This window comes from Erithacus rubecula, assembly GCF_903797595.1.
Source record: "Erithacus rubecula genome assembly, contig: scaffold_322_arrow_ctg1, whole genome shotgun sequence".
NCBI lineage: Eukaryota > Metazoa > Chordata > Aves > Passeriformes > Muscicapidae > Erithacus > Erithacus rubecula.
The window spans coordinates 15,303-35,000 of NW_027636008.1; the positions used below are offsets into that span (position 1 = coordinate 15,303).

At 45.4% G+C, this 19,698-nt stretch overlaps 2 protein-coding genes across 2 annotated transcripts; both read left to right on the forward strand.

The window, feature by feature from the left end:
• The first annotated feature begins 9,702 nt into the window (after positions 1 to 9,702).
• LOC306815986 (uncharacterized protein) lies at positions 9,703 to 10,889 on the forward strand. The gene is made up of 3 exons (XM_079332493.1): positions 9,703 to 9,785; positions 10,333 to 10,452; positions 10,721 to 10,889. Exons 1-3 carry the CDS (start codon positions 9,737 to 9,739, stop codon positions 10,873 to 10,875), a joined length of 324 nt encoding a protein of 107 aa, XP_079188619.1. The 5' UTR covers positions 9,703 to 9,736; the 3' UTR covers positions 10,876 to 10,889.
• A 778-nt stretch (positions 10,890 to 11,667) lies between these two features.
• On the forward strand, positions 11,668 to 19,524 carry LOC306815987 (E3 ubiquitin-protein ligase TRIM7-like). The gene is made up of 8 exons (XM_079332494.1): positions 11,668 to 11,886; positions 13,184 to 13,610; positions 14,234 to 14,329; positions 14,741 to 14,971; positions 16,206 to 16,228; positions 16,709 to 16,824; positions 17,363 to 17,398; positions 18,977 to 19,524. Exons 1-8 carry the CDS (start codon positions 11,711 to 11,713, stop codon positions 19,489 to 19,491), a joined length of 1,620 nt encoding a protein of 539 aa, XP_079188620.1. The 5' UTR covers positions 11,668 to 11,710; the 3' UTR covers positions 19,492 to 19,524.
• Positions 19,525 to 19,698: the final 174 nt, after the last annotated feature.

Consider the following 19,698-nt stretch of genomic DNA (forward strand, 5'->3'; position numbering starts at 1 on the left):
CCGCAGGTTCCCTGGTGGTCTAGTGGTTAGGATTCGGCGCTCTCACCGCCGCGGCCCGGGTTCGATTCCCGGTCAGGGAATGACTCATTTTTCCTCCATTTTCATTATTTTTAAAATTTCTTCATACTTAAACATCTCCAAACCCCAAACTCTCCCCCCTTGTCCCCTCTTTGTGACTCTCCCTTGTCGCAGAGCGTCCCCTTCCACCCAGCTCCGTCTTTAATTGAGCAGAAAATTAATAAATAAAGCAGCAGTAACGCTAATTGCATTTTTAAAAATTGTCTTTATATGAAATGCGCTGAGGAGCCGCGCTAAAATAAGGAAATAATGGCGATTAAATGCATTAGGATTATTTGCAGGGATCATCTCAAAAAGGAACAAGATTTTTTAAAAGAACAGCAGTATAGAAAAGAGGATAGAATTTGAAAAAGGAACAATAATTTGAAAACAGGAATAATAACTTGAAAAAAGGGGGTGAATGCTTTTTTAAAAGGGGAATAATAACTGGAAAAGGAATAGCAATTTTTGGAGGGAAAAAAATAATTTTTAGGAAGAAATGAATGCTCTGAAAAGGGGAATAATGATTATAAAAGGAAGTAACAGTTTAAAAGCGGAAATAAAAATAATTATTTGTGAAGCGATAATGATTTGAAGAAGGGAAAGCACGGCAGGGAAAAGGGAAAAATTTTTGACAATTTGTTGAAAAGTTGTCGCTGTCAGGAGTGGGATTTGAACCCACGCCTCCACGAGGAGACCAGAATTCCCGAGGGAAGGAGATCCTTGAGTCTGGCGCCTTAGACCACTCGGCCATCCTGACGGCGGGAATCGGGGGCAAAAGTGGAGAAATCGGGGATTTAAAATTATTTTTATTTTTATTTTTATTTTTATTTTTATTTTTATTTTTATTTTTATTTTTATTTTTATTTTTATTTTTATTTTTATTTTTATTTTTATTTTTATTTTTATTCTTATTCTTATTCTTATTTTTATCTTTAATTTTTTTAATTTTAATTTTAATTTTAATTTTAATTTTTATTTTTATTTTTATTTTTATTTTTATTTTTATTTTTATTTTTATTTTTTTATTTTTTTTTTATTGTATTTTTATTTTTTATTTGAATTTTTATTTTCATTTTCATTTTTTTAAATTTTTATTTTTATTTTTATTTTTATTTTTATTTTTATTTTTATATTAATTTTTATTTTAATTTTTATTTTTATTTTTATTTCTATTTTTTAATTTTAATTTTATTATTATTTTTAATTTTTATTTTTATTTTTTTATTTTTATTTTTATTTTTATTTCTATTTTTTATTTTATTTTTTATTTTTTATTTTTATTTTTATTTTTATTTTTATTTTTATTTTTATTTTTATTTTTATTTTTATTTTTATTTTTATTTTTATTGTCTGTTGCTCTGTGGGGAGCTTTTAAACTACTAATAAAACTAATTATTGAAAAGATAAAATAGCAATGGTTGTTAAAAATAAAAATAAATTATAATTTTAAAAAGGAACAACAGCTGAGAGGAAAAAGAATTTCAAAATGGAATCGTGATTTCTGAAAGCAACAATCGTTCTCATGGAATAAATACAGGAGAACACGGCATAAAAATAAATTATATATAATAATAAATTATTTAATACTAATACTAATACTAACAATAATAATAAATAATAGTAATAATAATAGTAATAATAAAAGTAATAATAATAATAATAACAATAGTAGTAATAATAATAATAATAACAATAGTAGTAATAATAATAATAATAATATAATAAAAGGAACCATTATTATGGCAATTCATACGATTGTAATTATTGTATTTTAAACAGGGGCAATAATTTAAAAAATAAAAAGGATTTAGGAGAGAATTCATAATTTCAAAGCAGAACTTTAAGAAATAATAAAAAAAATCGAATAATAACTTTAAGAGCAATAAAAGAAAAATGGGGAACGATAAGGGAGGAGTGATAACTCTAAAATAAAAATAATTTTAAACTTAGTGTAAAATAAAAGCGAAGGAAAATTCGGATTTGGATGATTAAAGAAAAAAGGAACCCGCCCAACGTGGGGCTCGAACCCACGACCCTGAGATTAAGAGTCTCATGCTCTACCGACTGAGCTAGCCGGGCTTGCGAGGATCGGGGGCTCCAAATGTGACCCTGTGGATATTTGATATAAAAACAGAAACTGCGGCGGGCGGAACGTGCCGGGGGAAACTCAGCCCGCAGTGTCGGGAGTTCCGCGGGTAGAAATGGATAAACAAACGAACAAACAAATAAACAAATAAATAAATAAATTCGGGAATTCGGGAATTACTGCTGGAGTTCTGCGGGTAGAAATGGATAAATAAATGAACAAACAAATAAACAAATAAATAAATAAATTCGGGAATTACTGCTGGAGTCCCGCGGGTAGAAATGGATAAACAAATGAACAAACAAATAAACAAATAAATAAATAAATTCGGGAATTCGGGAATTACTGCTGGAGTTCTGCGGGTAGAAATGGATAAATAAATGAACAAACAAATAAACAAATAAATAAATAAATTCGGGAATTAGGGAATTACTGCTGGAGTTCCGCGGGTAGAAATGGATAAACAAATGAACAAACAAATAAACAAATAAATAAATAAATTCGGGGATTACTGCTGGAGTTCCGCGAGTAGAAATGGATAAGCAAATGAACAAACAAATGAACAAATAAATAAATAAATTCGGGCATTCAGGAATTACTGCTGGAGTCCCGCGGGTAGAAATGAATAAACAAATGAACAAACAAATAAACAAATAAATAAATAAATTCGGGAATTACTGCTGGAGTTCCGCGGGTAGAAATGGATAAGCAAATGAACAAACAAATAAACAAATAAATAAACAAATAAACAAACAAATAAATAAACAAGTAAATAAATTCGGGGATTCAGGAATTACTGCTGGAGTTCCGCGGGTAGAAATGAATAAATACATGAACAAACAAACAAATGAAGAAATAAACAAATAAATAAATTCGGGGATTCAGGAATTACTGCTGGAGTTCTGCGGGTAGAAATGAATAAATAAATGAACAAAAAAAAAGAAAAAAAATTCGGGAGTTCAGGAATTACTGCTGGAGTTCCACGGGTAAAAATAAATAAATAAATGAACAAACGAATACATACATAGATAAATAAAGGAATTCGGGAATTATTGCTGGAGTTCCGCGGGTAAAAATGAATAAATAAATGAACAACCAACCAAATAAATAAATTCGGCAGTTCAGGAATGATTGCTGGAATTCCGGGGGTAAAAATCAATCAATGAATCAATCAATCAATCAATCAATCAATTAAAAAATTCAGTAATTCAGGAATTATTGCTGGAGTTCCAGGGGTAAAAATGAATAAATAAATAAATAAATAAACGAATACATACGCACATAAATAAAGGAATACGGGGATTATTGCTGGAGTTCTGCGGGCAAAGCGATTTTTCTCTTTTGTTTCATTTAATTTTTTGTTTATTTGTATTTTGTGTTTGTGTCTCGAGCCCGGCAGGGGCAGGATCGGAACCCAGGCGCGTTTCTGTAGTGTAGTGGTTATCACGTTCGCCTCACACGCGAAAGGTCCCCGGTTCGAAACCGGGCAGAAACAGCTCCCGAAACGTCACTTTTAATAATTTTTACCGGGCAGAAACAACACCCTGAAACATAAATTTTAATTATTTTAAATTCTTTTCTTGTCCCTACATTCCTCAAAATTCCTGCATGGCGATGCTGCCAAAATAATAATAAAAAAGTGTGTTTTGGGCACCAATCTCTTTAATTTTTGCTCATTTGCCTGGCGCTGGTGAAAAACCCAAAATTCAGTTGAGGGTCAATATTTTCCCTGCCGACAAAGGTTTTTTTGGGCAGAAGCCCCCAGAAATGTCCGTACACCCAAAAAAGATTTGGGGAACCGGGGTAAACAGATCTCCCGAAATTCACTGGCACGGAACTGTGGGGATTGCTGAGGTAACAAGAAATCCACCCAAAATCGGCTGGAATTGGGGAAATTTATTTCTTTTAGGGTTTTTTAGGAAAATATCAGCGGCGCTGTTCCCTGACCGGGAATCGAACCCGGGCCGCGGCGGTGAAAGCGCCGAATCCTGACCACTAGACCACCAGGGATCCGCGAATCCCCCAAAATTCACCGTTCCCGCCAAATTTTAACACCAAATAATCCCCCAAAATTCACCGTTCCCGCCAAATTTTAACACCAAGCAATCCCCCCAAAATATTCACCGTTCCCGCCGAATTTTAACACCAAATAATCCCCCAAAATTCAACGTTTCCGCCGAATTTTAACACCAAATAATCCCCCAAAAATTCCATTAAAAAAAAAAAAAAACAAAAAAAACCCCAAATTAATAATTCGAGTTAATAAACTAATCAACCGAAACCAGGAAAGCAATAGAAATTATAAAATATATTTAATGAGAACAGCGAAATTAATTTAAATAATAGGATTTATCCTTAAATTATCCTCCCTGGTGGTGACGATGCTCCGTTTTCACCTCCCAGATTCAATTCCCCACCAGCAAAACAATTATAAAATGTAACTGAATTCCTCAAAAATTAGAATTTTAAATCATTTTTAATCCCCGCTGTCCCCGATGTCGCATTCCCTGGTTCGGAATCAGACAAATCCCGGCGATTTTGGAATTATTTTTTGTGGGAGTTTAAACATTTCCCTGATTTTTTTTTCCCTTTATTCGCGTTTTTCAGCGCGATTAAATGGAATTAAAAGGGAAAAAGGAGCGAATTAAAAGCGACAAAAGGAGCCCCAAATAGGCGGAACTTTTGTCACGGGGTTCAGGGATTTTGGGAGCTGCCGAGGGGGGAATTTGGGTTCCTAAAATTCCAGAAAAAACTCAAGTTTGGGTGTCCCCATGGTTTCTGTAGTGTAGTGGTTATCACGTTCGCCTCACACGCGAAAGGTCCCCGGTTCGAAACCGGGCAGAAACAAGAGACTTTTGGTACTTTTATTTTTTACTTATTTTATTTTATTTTATTTTATTTTATTTTATTTTATTTTATTTTATTTTATTTTATTTTATTTTATTTTATTTTATTTTATTTTATTTTATTTTATTTTATTTTATTTTATTTATTTTATTTTATTTTTACTTTTATTTTTATTTTTATCTTTGTTTTTATTTTTTTTCCCCTCTATTTTTCCAGGCCTTGCAGGGTCGTGTTGTGACAATCCCGAGCGGTTTAAACTCGATTTTGGCCGACTGGAGAGAATAACTTTGAGTTTGAAGGGAGAGTTTGGGTATTTTGGGGTGTCTGGGGCGGTTTCAAGCAGGAAATTCCTTCCCCCCATCCAAACCGGGGAGTTCCGGGCGCTCCTGTGGGGAGAAAATCCTCCAGGCAAGGAAGGGAAAAAAGGGTCAAGGGATGTCGAAAACATCGCCAGGAAAAGGGAAATTAATATTTTTGTTAATTGTCACAATAACATTGCCAGAAAAAAAAAAGAAAATTAATTTTTTTTAAAATTAAATATTACCAGGAAAAAAAAAAAAAAAAAAAAAAAAAAAAAAAAAAAAAGATAATTAATCTTTTTGTGTTAATTAGCCCAAAACTCATCCCCAAATTGGGACAGGCAGGTTTCTGTAGTGTAGTGGTTATCACGTTCGCCTCACACGCGAAAGGTCCCTGGTTCGAAACCAGGCAGAAACACAAAATTTTGGGGCAGAAAACCGGAATTTTGGGGGTTTTCTCTTTTTTTAAGCCGCTCGCCCTCTGGGGTTTAATTCCTGGGTTGTTTTGGGGGGTTCTGAGCTGCCGGGGTGCGGTGGCAGCTTTCCTCCCGGCTTAAATATATATACATATTATAAATATATATAGAAAAAATATAAATACAATAAAAAAGATATATAAAATATAAAACCTTAAAAACATATGTATATTAAAATATATATAAATATAAAACAATCTATAAATATCTTTAGAAATAGAAATAAAAATAGAAATAGAAATAGAAATAGAAATGGAAATGGAAATAGAAATAGAAATAGAAATATAGATAGAGATATAGATAGAAATATATTTATATATCTTTTTTGGGTTGGCTTCCCAGAGAGGAAATAATCTTAAAAAATTAAAAAACCCCAAATTATCAATTAGCAGGAGGGGATAATTCTCATTTCCATCCATCAATTCCCGGCCAGGACGGAGAGGAAAAGGTGGAACAGAAAATCTCCCCTCGCTGTCCCTGGAGGGATTTGTTTGTTCCGGGGACGTGACCTGGGAGAGCGGCCAAAAAAATCCCAGGGCGGGTTCTGGCTCCGGGTGTCCCATTGATCCAGAAAATTTCCCATTTTTTATTTTCCCGTTGATCCAGAAAATTTCCCATTTTTTATTTTCCCATTGTTCCAGAAAATTTCCCATTATTTATTTTCCCATTGTTCCAGATTTTTCCCCCATATTTTAATTTCCCATTCTTCTTAAAGTCCTCGTTGAAAATTATTAGTCCTTTTAAAAATCCCTTTTACTTTGTAAATTATTGTCCCTTTAAAAATATAATTATTAAAGTTGTATTAATTGTCATCATCATGGCTCCTTTTAAAATTATTCTTATTATTATTACTATTATTATTATTACTATTCTTTGGGGTTTTTTTAATTTATTTTTTATTGTTCCCTGTTTTCCTATTTTTATCCGATTTAACGATTGTTTCTTTCAGAAATAGTGATTCCATTTTGAAATTCTTTTTCTCTCAGCTATGATGCCTTTTAAAATTTTTATTTCCTATTACTTTTAGCTACCATTATTCTACCATTATTAACTACTATTATTCTACCCTGTTAATAATTACCCTTTTTTAAAAATTAAAAAGAGGAATGAAATAATAAAAACTGAATAATAATTTTTAAAGGAATATTAAACAAATAGGGAATGAAAAAGGGGGGGAAACACGCCGGATCTCCTTCTTTTCACTGAATTCACCCTAAAATATTTTTCCCACCAAATTTAACCCAAAATTTCGGTCCCGGTTGTGTTTTGGGGCAGAAAAAGGGAATTTCGGCTCCCTGGTGGTCTAGTGGTTAGGATTCGGCGCTCTCACCGCCGCGGCCCGGGTTCGATTCCCGGTCAGGGAATGGCTCTTTTGTCCAAAATTATAATTTGAAAAACAATTTTTTAACTCGGAAAGAAAAAGGGATGGATAATTTGTGAAAAGGGGAATAGTAGTCGACAAAGGAATAATGATAATAATAATTTTAGAAAGAGAAAAAAAGTTTTTAAAAGGGAGCAACGCTTTGGGGGTTTATAAATTTTTAAAAAATAGAATTTAAAGGTTTTTAGCTTCTGCGGGAGCTGATCTGATCCTCGAAATTCGCGGATTTCCCGGCCCGAGCCGGGTTTTGCTGAGTCGGGTTTCTCTGAGCCGGGTTTACTGATCCGGATTTTGTCGGTCCGGTTTTGCCGAGTCGTGTTTTCCTGATCCGGCTTTTCCTTATCCGGGTTTTGCTGATCCCGGTTTTACCGATCCGGGTTTTGCTGTTCCGGGTTTTCCTAGTCCGGGTTTTCCCGCTCCGGGTTTTCCCGATCCCGGTTTTCCTGATCCGGGTTTTACCGATCCGGGTTTTCCCGATGCCGGTTTTCCCGCTCCGGGTTTTACCGATCCCGGTTTTCCCGCTCCGGGTTTTCCCTCTCCGGGTTTTCCCGATCCCGGTTTTCCCGCTCCGGGTTTTTCCGATCCCGGTTTTCCCGCTCCGGGTTTTCCTGATCCCGGTTTTACCGATCCCGGTTTTCCCGATCCCGGTTTTCCCGCTCCGGGTTTTCCTGATCCGGATTTTACCGATCCGGGTTTTACCGATCCCGGTTTTACCGATTCCGGTTTTCCCGCTCCGAGTTTTCCCGATCCCGGTTTTCCCGCTCCGGGTTTTCCCGCTCGGGTTTCCCCGAGCCGCAGCTCCCGCTCCCGCCAGCCCGGCTAGCTCAGTCGGTAGAGCATGAGACTCTTAATCTCAGGGTCGTGGGTTCGAGCCCCACGTTGGGCGAGGTCGCTTTTTCTTTCCTCATTACCCAAATCAGATCTTTTTTCTTCTTTATTTATATTTATATCATGTACATTATTTTATTTTTAATGTATTATTCTTCTCTTATCACTCCCTATTTTTTATTTTTATTTTTAAAATTATTATTCCATTTTTTATTATTTCCTTCTTCCTAAAGTCCTTTTTGAAATTAGTATTCTTCTCCTAAATCCTTTTTATTTTGTAAACTATTGTCCTTATTTAAAATACAATAATTACAATCGTATTAATTATCATCACAGTTCCTATTATTAGTAGTAGTAGTAGTAGTAGTATTACTATTACTATTACTATTTATCCTATAGGGTTTTCCTATTTTTACTCCGTGAGAATGATTGTTCCTTTCAGAAATCACTATTCCATTTTGAAATTTTTTCCCTCAGCTATTACCTCTTTTAATTTTTTTTTTTTAACTTTTTACTACCATCATTATTCTATATTTTTAAAAATTACCGTCGATTAGCAGTTTAAAAGCCCCTGCAAAGAAACAGACAAAAAAAACAGCAATAAACCCAAAACCTTGGGAATGGGAATTTGAGCCCCAAGAGGAGATTTTGTTCTGATCCCAGGAATTTCGCGCTCCATCTGTCTGTCCAGGTGTTTGCCCAGGTGTCTGTGTGTCCATCTGTCTGTCCAGGTGTTTGCCCAGGTGTCTGTGTGTCCATCTGTCTCTCCAGTGTTTGCCCAGGTGTCGGTGTGTCCCTCTGTCTGTCCAGGTGTTTGCCCAGGTGTCTGTGTGTCCCTCTCTCTCTCCAGGTGTTTGCCCAGGTGTCTGTGTGTCCCTCTCTCTCTCCAGGTGTTTGCCCAGGTGTCTGTGTGTCCGTCTCTCTCTCCAGGTGTTTGCCCAGGTGTCTCTCCAGGTGTTTGCCCAGCTGTTCCCCACATTGTTCGGCCTCTCCCGGGGATCCGGGGCCGTTCAGGGATTTAAGGGAACTCGGGGCGCGGGTTGGGACCGGAGCTGCCGAGAGCTGGGTAAGGGCCTGGGGGCTTTGGGGGGATTTCGGGGGATTTTTGAGGGATTTTTTTTATTTTTGGGGTGGATTTCGGGGGATTTTTGAGGGATTTTTGGGGGGATTTTTTTGCTCCTATTTTTATATTTTACAGAAAATAAACCGGTTTAATTCTTGGATAATTAAACATTCTTTTAAAAGTTCAAATAAATTTATTCTTTCAGTGAAAAAATAGTGGAAAAAGCCAAAACTCAGGAGCCCGGCTAGCTCAGTCGGTAGAGCATGAGACTCTTAATCTCAGGGTCGTGGGTTCGAGCCCCACGTTGGGCGGAAAGCTGTGTTTTGTTCACCCAAAATTGATCTTTTCCTCATTATTTTTCCAAATCCGTCTAGTTTGGGCTCACTGCCTCTCAGCAGTTTGTCGATAAATTTAATTTTACCCCCATTAGATCCTCTCGGCCACCGAAATCTCCATAATTCCCGATATTTCAGTTTTTAGGGATTTTCTCGCCAGGCAAACCGTGATTTTTTTCTTCTCGTTCTGCCCCAAAAAACGCACAAACCAAAAGAACCGGGACAGTTTTGCCTCGAGAGGTTTTTTTGGGTTTTTTTTTCCCGCCCTGAGCACTGAGAGGAATCATCCCGGGGATAAATTCCTGACCCTCTCTCCTTCCAGGGAACTCTGAGCTGGGCTGGGAACAGCAGAAAATCCAGGATGAAGCTGCTCCTGCTGGGGCTGAGCCTCGTGCTGTGCGCCGGACTCGGTGAGCGGGGAATTAATAAATAAACCAGGTTTATTTCTTCTATTTCTTTTATTTCTTCTATTTCTTCTCTTTCTTTTATTTCTTCTCTTTTTTTTTCTTTTATTTCTTCTCTTTTTTTTTTCTTTTATTTCTTTTATTTCTTCTATTTCTTCTCTTTCTTTTATTTCTTCTCTTTATTTTTCTTTTATTTCTTTTATTTCTTCTATTTCTTCTATTTCTTTTTTTCTTTTATTTCTTCTATTTCTTCTATTTCTTCTCTTTCTTTTATTTCTTCTCTTTTTTTTTCTTTTATTTCTTTTATTTCTTCTATTTCTTCTCTTTCTTTTATTTCTTCTCTTTTTTTTTCTTTTATTTATTTTCTTTCTTCTCTTTCTTTTATTTCTTTTATTTCTTCTCTTTCTTTTATTTATTTCATTTATTTTATTCCTTTTATTCCTTTCATTCCTTTCATTTCACTTTTTAAATAAATAACCCGGGTTTGACAGCGCAGGATTCTCCGGGCTCTGCCCAAAATTCACCCCGTGTTTTGTTTTTGTCGCTGCCGCAGCCGGGGCCCTGCGATGCCACGTCTGCAGGTACAAGGTGCCGCTGCTCGGCTGCCTGCAGGGCGCCAACTCCAGCAGCTGCGAGCGCCGGGAGAAGTGCGCGCTCATCAAAACCAGCCTGGGTGCGTCCCCGACCTTCCTCACCCTCCCCTTCCCTTCACGGGGGTCTCCCCGCCCCCCGAGAGCCAAATTCCTCCTGTGGATGAGTGAGGGAGGTGGGAAGGGTCGAGCTCATCCTCGAAAAACGTTTCCAAAAGTCGTTTTTGAGCCGAGGGGAGACTCTCCCGCCTGGTTCTGTTTTTCTCTCAGCTGCGGCTCGGTTTGGGGGGTACATCCCAGAGCTCGGCTTCCCCCCAAAGCCCGAATTCCAGTTTTTTCACCCTTTTTCAGGGAAGGTGACCCTCTACTACCAGCAGGGCTGCACCTCCGCCCTCAACTGCGGCCGGGAGCGCGCCTCGGACGCCGAGTCGCGCCTGACCTCCCGCTACTCGTGCTGCGAGACCGACCTGTGCAACGAGGAGTGGGGCGAGGAGCCCTCGGACTGAGCCCCGAGCCCCCAGACCCCGCCTTGATTTAGTACCGGCTCTAAAATAAACCCTGGGGCTCAGCGGGACCTGGCTCGCGTCCGCGTTTCTCTGCCTCAGCATTTTCATTCCCGGTGCTCCGGGAGCAGCTGGCGGCCCCGAACACGATCCCGACACCCAAACCCCAAGGACGAGCCAAGGAGCTTCCTTCCCGGCTTTTGGGGCTTTTTTTTCCACTCCAATGCGGGGCTGGGAAGTTCCTGGCTGGGAATTTTGGGAGAGGAGCCACGGGAAATGAATGGCGCGTGTAGATTTATTGATCTAGATATTTACAGGCAATAGATATTTATCTGGCAGGGGCTCACGCTGCCTTTTCCTTTTATTTCCCGCCCTTCCTGTCGGTTTGGGTGTCCCAAACTCTCCTTACCTGTGGCAGGTGGGAGATACCCCACACCGGACACGTTCCTGCCCCTTTCCCCCAAATACAAACAGCGAGATTAATGATTTTTTGACCATTTGGGAAGAGGGATGGGAAGTTCGGCTCCTTCCCCAGCCCCGCCGAACCTCTGGAAGGTTCCTGGAGAGAGTTAAAGAGACCCCAGGACAAGCTCCGGGCCTGAGGACAGGTGGAGGGGGGTGCTGGAAACGCGATCCTGGCGCTGGGCAGGGAAAAGAGATTTGGCACGGGGGAGAGGAGCAGAGCCCGAGCGCCGGGAGCGAGCAGGAGGAGGAGGAGGAGGAGGAGGGGAAGGCCGCGGTGGGCGCCAGGATAGCAGCGATGGGGGAGGGGAAGGAATGGTAAGTGAGACGGGGGGGCGGCGGCGGTGACAGAGGGACGGACGCGGCCGGAGCCGCGATGTCCGAGGCCGCCACCGCCGCCGCCGCCGGGTTGTTCCGCCGGACCCCGTCCCGCTGGGACCCCGCGGCCGCGCGGCGGGCGGCGCTGCTGGCCCCCCCCAGACCCGTCCCGCAGAACCCCGGGCGGTTCGGGGGGTTCGGGAGGACGCCCCAGTCCGACACCTCCGCTCCGAGGTACGCGGGGGCCGCGGGGGCGCGGGGAGGGCTCGGGATGCGCTCGTCCCCCTGTGCCCTGCGGGGTCCCCTCGCTCTTCCCGCCGGGATTCTCTGGGGGGTCCCGCTCTTTGCCTTGGCTGCATCTCTGGGCTGGGGTGTGGATTCACCTCCAATCCCTTCACTGCAGAAAAATGTGAGGAATAGGAAAAAAACACACACTTCGTGTTTATTTACAGATGGAAAGAAAGGGCAGGTAGGAGAGAAGGATTTCCACAGGGAGTGATAGATACAAACCTAAAAAAAATATATAAAATATTTAAATACATGTATTTATATAAAAAATGCTTAAATATATGAAAATATGTGAGAAGGGGCAGATAAACACGCACAGAGGTGACAATGCATGCAGGACAATTCCAGGACTGGTTTTGCTCATCAGTTCCTCGAGGGTCGGGATTTGTCATCCCCCCCCTCAGCTCCAGATCTGCCCAAGGTCCCGACTCAGGTGTTGGATCAGCAGGGGCTGGAGTTTAAATCAGACTTTATGGATCACTCGATCCGATTTCAGGTCCTCGTTAGGAGAAGACAAATCGCTCTCTAGGGCATCCCACATTTCCCAGCCCGTGGTAACCTGAACCCCCCGGGTCACCGCCACTCCCTCCTGTCCCACTTTGCCACAAGGACTCGGTGAAGCCTCAGGTGGGAACCATCACGTTATGGACAACTCCATGACAAATCACATTTATTTAAATCATCATTCCAATTTAACGCACGAGCTCCAAACCTGCACGAAATATTTCTGGAAGACCAAGGACGTTTTATTTTGAGACGCAGGACCCCAGTCCCGAGCTTGATCTCTGTGGATTCGGGAAACTCACCCGCAGATCTCGATAAGGGCTTTGCATCCTCCTGTATTCCCTTTCTCCTGTTGCTTTTTATGGTCCCCGATGAGCCCTGGAGCTCAACCAGGTCATCTGAGTTCCCAAATGAAGTTTACCGAGGCCTTTACCGAAGGCTCAGATGGTTCCCTGGACCTGCGCCGGGAGCAGCTGCTCCACACTCGCCCCCAGCGCCAGCTCGGTCCTGAATCAGAGCCGGCGACACCCCAAACGGGAGCGCAGCCCAAAAGATTTCCCTCTTCCCACCTCCCTTCTGACAGGAGAAAGAAAAAAGCGGGGATTTGTCGGGAGCAGAGGGCAGCGCTCCTGCTTTCCTGCAGGGACACCGGAGCCGGGGAGTGACCGGGGCAGGGGCCGCCCCCGGGGCCGGTGCCAGGTCCGGCTCTCCGGGCTCTGACCGCGCTGCTCGCCCGCAGGAGAGAGGCCATGGCCGCCGTGTTCCTGCCCGGCAACCTGCAGGACGAGGCCACCTGCTCCGTGTGCCTGGAGTTCTTCAAGGACCCGGTGTCCATCGAGTGCGGCCACAACTTCTGCCGCGCCTGCATCGTCAAGAGCTGGAAGGAGCTGGAGATGGATTTCCCGTGCCCGCAGTGCCGGGAGGTTTTCCAGCAGCGGAGTTTCCGCCCCAACCGGCAGCTGGCGAACATGTCCGAGATCATCAGCCAGTTCGCGCAGCGCGGGGCCAAGGGCGCGGCGGAGGACGGGCTGTGCCCCAAGCACCGCGAGGCGCTCAAGCTCTACTGCAAGGACGACCGCAGGGCCATCTGCGTGGTGTGCGACAGGTCCCGCGAGCACCGCCCGCACGCCGTGGTGCCCGTGGACGAGGCTTCCGAGGAGTACAAGGTCCGTCCGTCCGTCCGTGTGTCCGTCCGTGTCGCGGGGAGCCTCACGCGGGTCCGTCCGTCCGTCCGTGTGTCCGTCCGTGTCGCGGGGAGGCTCCCGCGGGTCCGTCCGTCCGTGTGTCCGTCCGTGTCGCGGGGAGGCTCCCCGGGTTTGTCCGTCCGGAGGCTTCTCCAACCCGGACGCTCCCCGGGTTTGTCCCCGCGGTGTCACCCGAGCCTTCCCGAGGAGCTGGCGCTGCTTCCTGGCCTCCCAAAAAAAGCTCCTTTCGGGAGCTGCCGTGTCCTCTGGGGGTGTGCGCGCCCCCGTCCCGGTTCCCCTGGTTTTTGGGACGGGAGGGGAGCGGGGCACGGAGCGGAGCACCCGCGGTTCGCTGGGGCTGCCCGAGATGGGCGAGGTTGGTTAAAGCCGGGCTGATCTTCGCCTGAGGGGAGCAGGGCACGTCTCGACCCGGTTCCTTTTTTGGGGAGGGGCTCTGGTGGTCCTTGGGGTGCAGCTGAGCCCGAGCGCGTTCCGCGTTTTCCTCCTTCCCCATCCCACCCGACCGAAGAGCAAACCCTGCGGGCAGAGGGACGCGGCGAGGGAGGAAGAGCAGCACGGGCAGCATCCTCTTCTTCTGCTCCCAGGAGAAAATCCAGGGGCGCTTGGATTTCCTGAGGAAGGAGCGGCAGGAGCTGCTGGAGTTCAAAGTGAGCGACGATGAGAAAACCCAGGAGCTGCTGGTGCGTGCCAGGATGGGGTGGTGGGGAGGTCTGGAGCGTCCCAAAAAGAGAAGGGGGTGGTTTTCTCCTTCCTCCTGGCCCCAGCCCCATCAGCAGAGCTCGGCGATGGTGCTGGAGAATCTGGGAGCAGAGCCGGCTCCAGGCTGTCCTCCTCTCTTCCTTTCCCTCAGCACATCATCCCTGTGGCAGCAGAAGGGGAAAAAAAGCCCCAGACCACTGAAAATAATTAATAATTCTTCCCCCAAACCATCCACCCCCCAAGACAAGTGGTTGAGGGACGGAGATTTGACTCTCCCACCCCCACGGCTTTAGCCCGGGAATGTCCCCTGTGATTCTCACCCCTCCCCACAGGAAGGATCCAGTCTCACCAAATCCATGTCTCCCGAAAATCTCCTTGTGTCCCGTTCCCAGAAAACCATCGAGAGCGAGCGGCAGAAGCTGCTCTCGGACTTCGAGCGGCTGCGGCAGTTCCTGCACGACCAGGAGCACATCCTGCTGGGGCAGCTGGAGAAGATGGAGAAGAACATCTCCCGGAGGCAGAACGAGAACATCACCGACCTCTCCAAGGAGATCACGCTCCTCAACAAGCTCATCACCGAGCTGGAGGAGAAAATCCAGCAGCCCATGCTCGAGTTCCTCAAGGTGAGATGTCGGGTCTTGGCCACAACCTCATTCCTCCTTTTTCAGTGTGTTTATTGATCCCGCAGAGCTGTTTTGGGGGTAAAAGTCCTTTTTTATTCTGTCTTTAGTGCGTAGGTGGTTCAGGGAGGTGTCTGAGTGCCCCAAGCTGAGGAACACCTTTGAACAAAGTGTTCTCTGCAACTTTTATGATTTTTTTCCCTCCATGAACTTGTCAGGAATTTTCCAGCACTCCCAAACCCTTGATTTCAAGATGTTCAGAGCTGAGTTAGACCAAAATCTTCTTTCCAGGCTGAGGAAACAACCCCAGGGTGCCCAAAATCCTGAAGTCCCAGAGCTCCCCAAAAGGCAGGAGGGCCGTGGGTGGCCTTTGGACGGAATTCATTGAATTGAATTTAATTTATTGAATTGAGCAGATGGTGCTGGTGGCTCCCCCAGGCCTGCACAGGGTTAAATTCCCTCCCGGGCTCCGTCCTGGGCGCTGTCAATATTTGCAGACGGTTTCAGGACTCGGCTGTGGGTGGGAACTCACCCCCCGTGCTCTCTGCGCTGGTGCCCACGAGCAGCACACCAGAACAATTGGTATTTTATTAAAAAGCAGGTTGGGAGCTCTGGGCGGGCTCCAGGGTCCTTTTTCAGCCACTGGGAGCTTTGTGTGGGCTCCGGAATGTGTTTTAAGGGCACCAGAACGGGCAAACAATGGCTCGGCTCGGTGTGTGTTTGCAGTGTCGCAATTTTATTGAGCTCATTTGAACCTTAAAATGCCGCCAGAATCCACCCTGCCCGAGGGAAAAGTCTCTTCCTTGTCCATCTCAGGCACGAGAGGCACCCCAGGCTTTTTTGGGGGCGGTTAGAGTGTGGGGGTTCAGGAATCAGGGACACACCGAGGTCCGAACTGCCCGGTTCAGGGCAGGGGGACCTTTCCAGGCACCTCCCGTCCCTCAGCGCTCCAGGTGGGACAGGCAGGACCCTCCCAGAAGTGGGAGAGCGACAGGGACACCCCGAAAACGTCCCCGAGGCTGCCAGGTGCCCGCAGGTGGGTTCACAGCAACAGTCAGACACCGGGAGATGAGCTGGAGAGATTTTTAGGTTACCTGAGACGTGGATCCACACCTGGGATGGATCCACACCTGAGGGATGGATCCACACCTGGGGCGCCGGTCCCGGCCGGGTCTGATGGGCCGGAACCCCTCTGGGGTGCAGGGATTTCACTCCGTCTCTCTCTTTTCCCTTCCAGGACGTGACCGCCACCATCGGCAGGTGTGGAACTCTGCTCACCTGCCGCCCTCAGCTCCCGCCCCGCCCCAGCCCCGCCTGGAGTCACTGTGCCCAGCCCAGGAGCCCGCGGGAGGCGCCGGGGGCGATGGAATTTGCCTCCCACCCTCCGCGAGCCCCGGGGCTCTTCCAGCTTCTGGGAAATCTGAATTTCAGTGTATTTTTCACACCAGCTTCTTCAAGGGTCACGTGAAGCCAAATTTCAACACAGTTCCCCCAGCACCCACTTCAGGCATCACCGAGCCCCAAAAATTATACTGGAACGCCTGCCTGGGGGGTTTAACCCAAAAATATCACCCCAGAGGAGCCTCAAAATCCACCCCAGATCCTGATTTCCTCACCCAAGGAGGGGGAAATCTCAGCGAGATCATCTGGGGGGAGTGGGGCAGGAGCAGGGGGTGGAAATGGGGGAATATAAAAAATTTTGGGGTTTTTTTTTTGTTTTTTTCCCTTCTCCCTTGGCAGGAGCGATGAGGTGAAGTGCCCCAAGCCCGTCCCCGTCTGCACCGACATGAAGATGCACGTTTCCAACTTCTCCCTCAAAACCGCCGTCCTCGAGAAGGTCCTGAAGAAATTCCGAGGTGGGCGGGGAAGGATTAGAAATAATCCCTTTGCTGACCCCGGGCTTAATTCTGGTGCAATAAAACCTTTAATTTCAAGGAGTTTCATGCCCTGGGTTTGCAGCAGAGCAGGAAACCCCGAGATAGTGCTGAGTGAGCTGGAAAGGCAAAATCCACCAAAAAGAGGAGCTCTAGAAGAGAAAAAACCCATAAATTCTAAATAGGAATTACACCCTGGGGCAAGAATTGTCCCAAAGGATTGCTCAGGGCTTGAAATTCCATGTGGCAGGGCAGGATAAATGTGGTTTAAATGAATCCTGTGTTTTCTTCATGCCCAGAAGGGCGATTTTGATGAAAATTAAATGTATTTCTATATAAAAATATATTAATATTATATATATAAAATATATTAAATATATAAAAATATATTAAATATAAATATATTTAACATCTTCCCTGTTCTGCTCCCTCCTAAGCTCTCACCGATATTTTGGGAGACTTGGGGCCCCTGTTCTGTCTCTCGGGTGTCACCTTTCATGTCCCTGTCTCTCCTTTCCAGAGCACCTGCAGGACGAGCTGGGACGAGGTGAAAAAGGTAAAAAGACATTTTAGACAGCTCCCAGGGCAGAGACTCGGAATTGTGGTTGTATTTTGCAAAGCTGAAGAGAAGGGGATGAAAAGGAAGAATATTAAAAAAAAAAAAAAAAAAAAAAAAAAGGAAAAGACACTCTAGATTTCTTTTTTTTTTTCCCCCTCTTAATTTCTTCTCTTCTAATTTGGTTAATTCCTTAAGTTATTTAAGGCTTTAAATTAAATCCCAGCAGAATTTTGCTAATTCCTTAAGTTATTTAAGAATTTAAATTAAATCCCAGCAGAATTTGGTTGATTTCTTAAGTTATTTAAGAATTTAAATTATTTTAAAGGAAGGAAACACTTGGTTGGTAAACAAAACAAACCCAAAATTGGCTCATTCCAGCCCATTCCCCACAGTTTGATGCTGGGATTTTCAGCCTCTGATGCAGGAGGTGTTTTTTGGCCGCTCTCTCATTTTTGGGGAGTGGATGAGCCAGAAACCGAGATAAAAAAATCAATTTATGTGGAAAAAGATTCTTGATCTAAGGCCCCTTTGTGCTGTTGGTAACTGTGAATTATCTGCACGTGCTTTTATGGTTTTCCTTGCTCCTGGTGGCCTCGTGGTGTTGTCACCCCATTTCTCAGCAGGAGCTCCACCCCTTCCTCGAGGGATTTGGGGTGTCCATGTGGGGTGGGGTTATGGGGGTTGGGTTGGGATTGCTGAGGTCCAGCCTGGCCCCGGAATCAATAACCCCACTGTAAATTGGGTTTGGCACAGAAATCAATAACCCCCATCATAATTTGGCTTTGGCGATAACCCCACTGTAAATTTGGTTTGGTTCAGAAATCAATAACCCCACCGTAAATTGGCTTTGGCCATAACCCCACTGTAAATTTGGTTTGGTGATAAACCCACTGTAAATTTGGTTTGGCACAGAAATCAATAACCTCACCATAAATTTGGTTTGGCAATAACCCCACCGTAAATCGGGTTTAGTGATAACCCCATCATAAATCGGGTTTGGCGGTAACCCCGCCGTCAGTCGGGTTTAGTGATAACCCCCATCATAAATCGGGTTTAGTGATAACCCCGCCGACAGTCGGGTTTAGTGATAACCCCGCCGTAAATCGGGTTTAGTGATAACCCCGCCATAAATCGGGTTTAGTGATAACCCCCATCATAAATCGGGCTTAGTGATAACCCCACCGTAAATCAGGTTTAGTGATAACCCCCATCATAAATCGGGCTTAGTGATAACCCCACCGTAAATCAGGTTTAGTGATAACCCCATCATAAATCGGGTTTAGTGATAACCCCGCCGTCAGTCGGGTTTAGCGATAACCCCACTGTAAATCGGGTTTAGCGATAACCCCATCATAAATCGGGTTTGGCGGTAACCCCGCCGTCAGTCGGGTTTAGTGATAACCCCATCATAAATCGAGCTTAGTGATAACCCCTCCGTCAGTCGGGTTTAGCGATAACCCCCATCATAAATCGGGTTTAGTGATAACCCCGCCATAAATCGGGTTTAGCGATAAGCCCGCCGTCAGCCGGGTCCGCACCCCTGACACGCCGCGCTCTACCCGCCTGTCCCCCCAGAGGAGCTGACCCTGGACCCCGACTCCGCCAACCAGCTGCTGATCCTCTCGGCCGACCTCAAGAGCGTGCGGATGGGCTGCCGCAAGCAGGAGCTGCCCGAGCACCCCAAGCGCTTCGACACCAACTCGCGGGTGCTGGCCAGCACCGGCTTCGCCTCGGGCCGCCACTACTGGGAGGTGGAGGTGGGCGCGGCGGACGGCTGGGCGTTCGGCGTGGCGCGGGAGTCGGTGCGCAGGAAGGGGCTGACGCAGTTCTCCCCCGAGGAGGGGATCTGGGCCGTGCAGCAGAACGGGGGCCGCTACTGGGCCGTCACCTCGCCGCAGCGCACGCCGCTCTGCCCCGGCCGCCGGCTCAGCCGCGTCCGCGTCTGCCTGGACTACGAGGGGCAGGAGCTGTCCTTCTACGACGCCGAGAGCATGCAGCACATCTTCACCTTCAACGTGGCCTTCCAGGAGAAGGTGTTCCCGCTCTTCTCCGTCTGCTCCACCGTCACCTACATCAAGCTGTGCCCTTGAGGCGGCGCCGGGAGGGCGAGAGCCAGAAAAAGCTCGGCGTGGCTCGGGGGGTGGGCGGGAGAGCAGCGCAGGAGGGTCCTCGGGGCAGCGGGAGGCAGAGAGACGTCCAAAGAGAGAGGGAAATTGTGGTTGGCAGCTGAAAGGAGGGTTGTGGCCACTTAACTTGAAGGTTGTGGCTACCAGCTCAAAGATGGCGACACCAGCTCC

Bases quoted from the DNA above. Each gene is read 5' to 3' on its own strand.
- LOC306815986 (XM_079332493.1), top strand. From the start codon at position 9,737: ATGAAGCTGCTCCTGCTGGGGCTGAGCCTCGTGCTGTGCGCCGGACTC. The intron at 9,786-10,332 runs GTGAGCGGGGAA...TCGCTGCCGCAG, and splicing joins CGTGCTGTGCGCCGGACTCG to CCGGGGCCCTGCGATGCCAC. The intron at 10,453-10,720 runs GTGCGTCCCCGA...ACCCTTTTTCAG, and splicing joins GCTCATCAAAACCAGCCTGG to GGAAGGTGACCCTCTACTAC.
- LOC306815987 (XM_079332494.1), top strand. From the start codon at position 11,711: ATGTCCGAGGCCGCCACCGCCGCCGCCGCCGGGTTGTTCCGCCGGACC. The intron at 14,330-14,740 runs GTGCGTGCCAGG...TCCCGTTCCCAG, and splicing joins AGAAAACCCAGGAGCTGCTG to AAAACCATCGAGAGCGAGCG. The intron at 16,229-16,708 runs GTGTGGAACTCT...CTCCCTTGGCAG, and splicing joins GTGACCGCCACCATCGGCAG to GAGCGATGAGGTGAAGTGCC.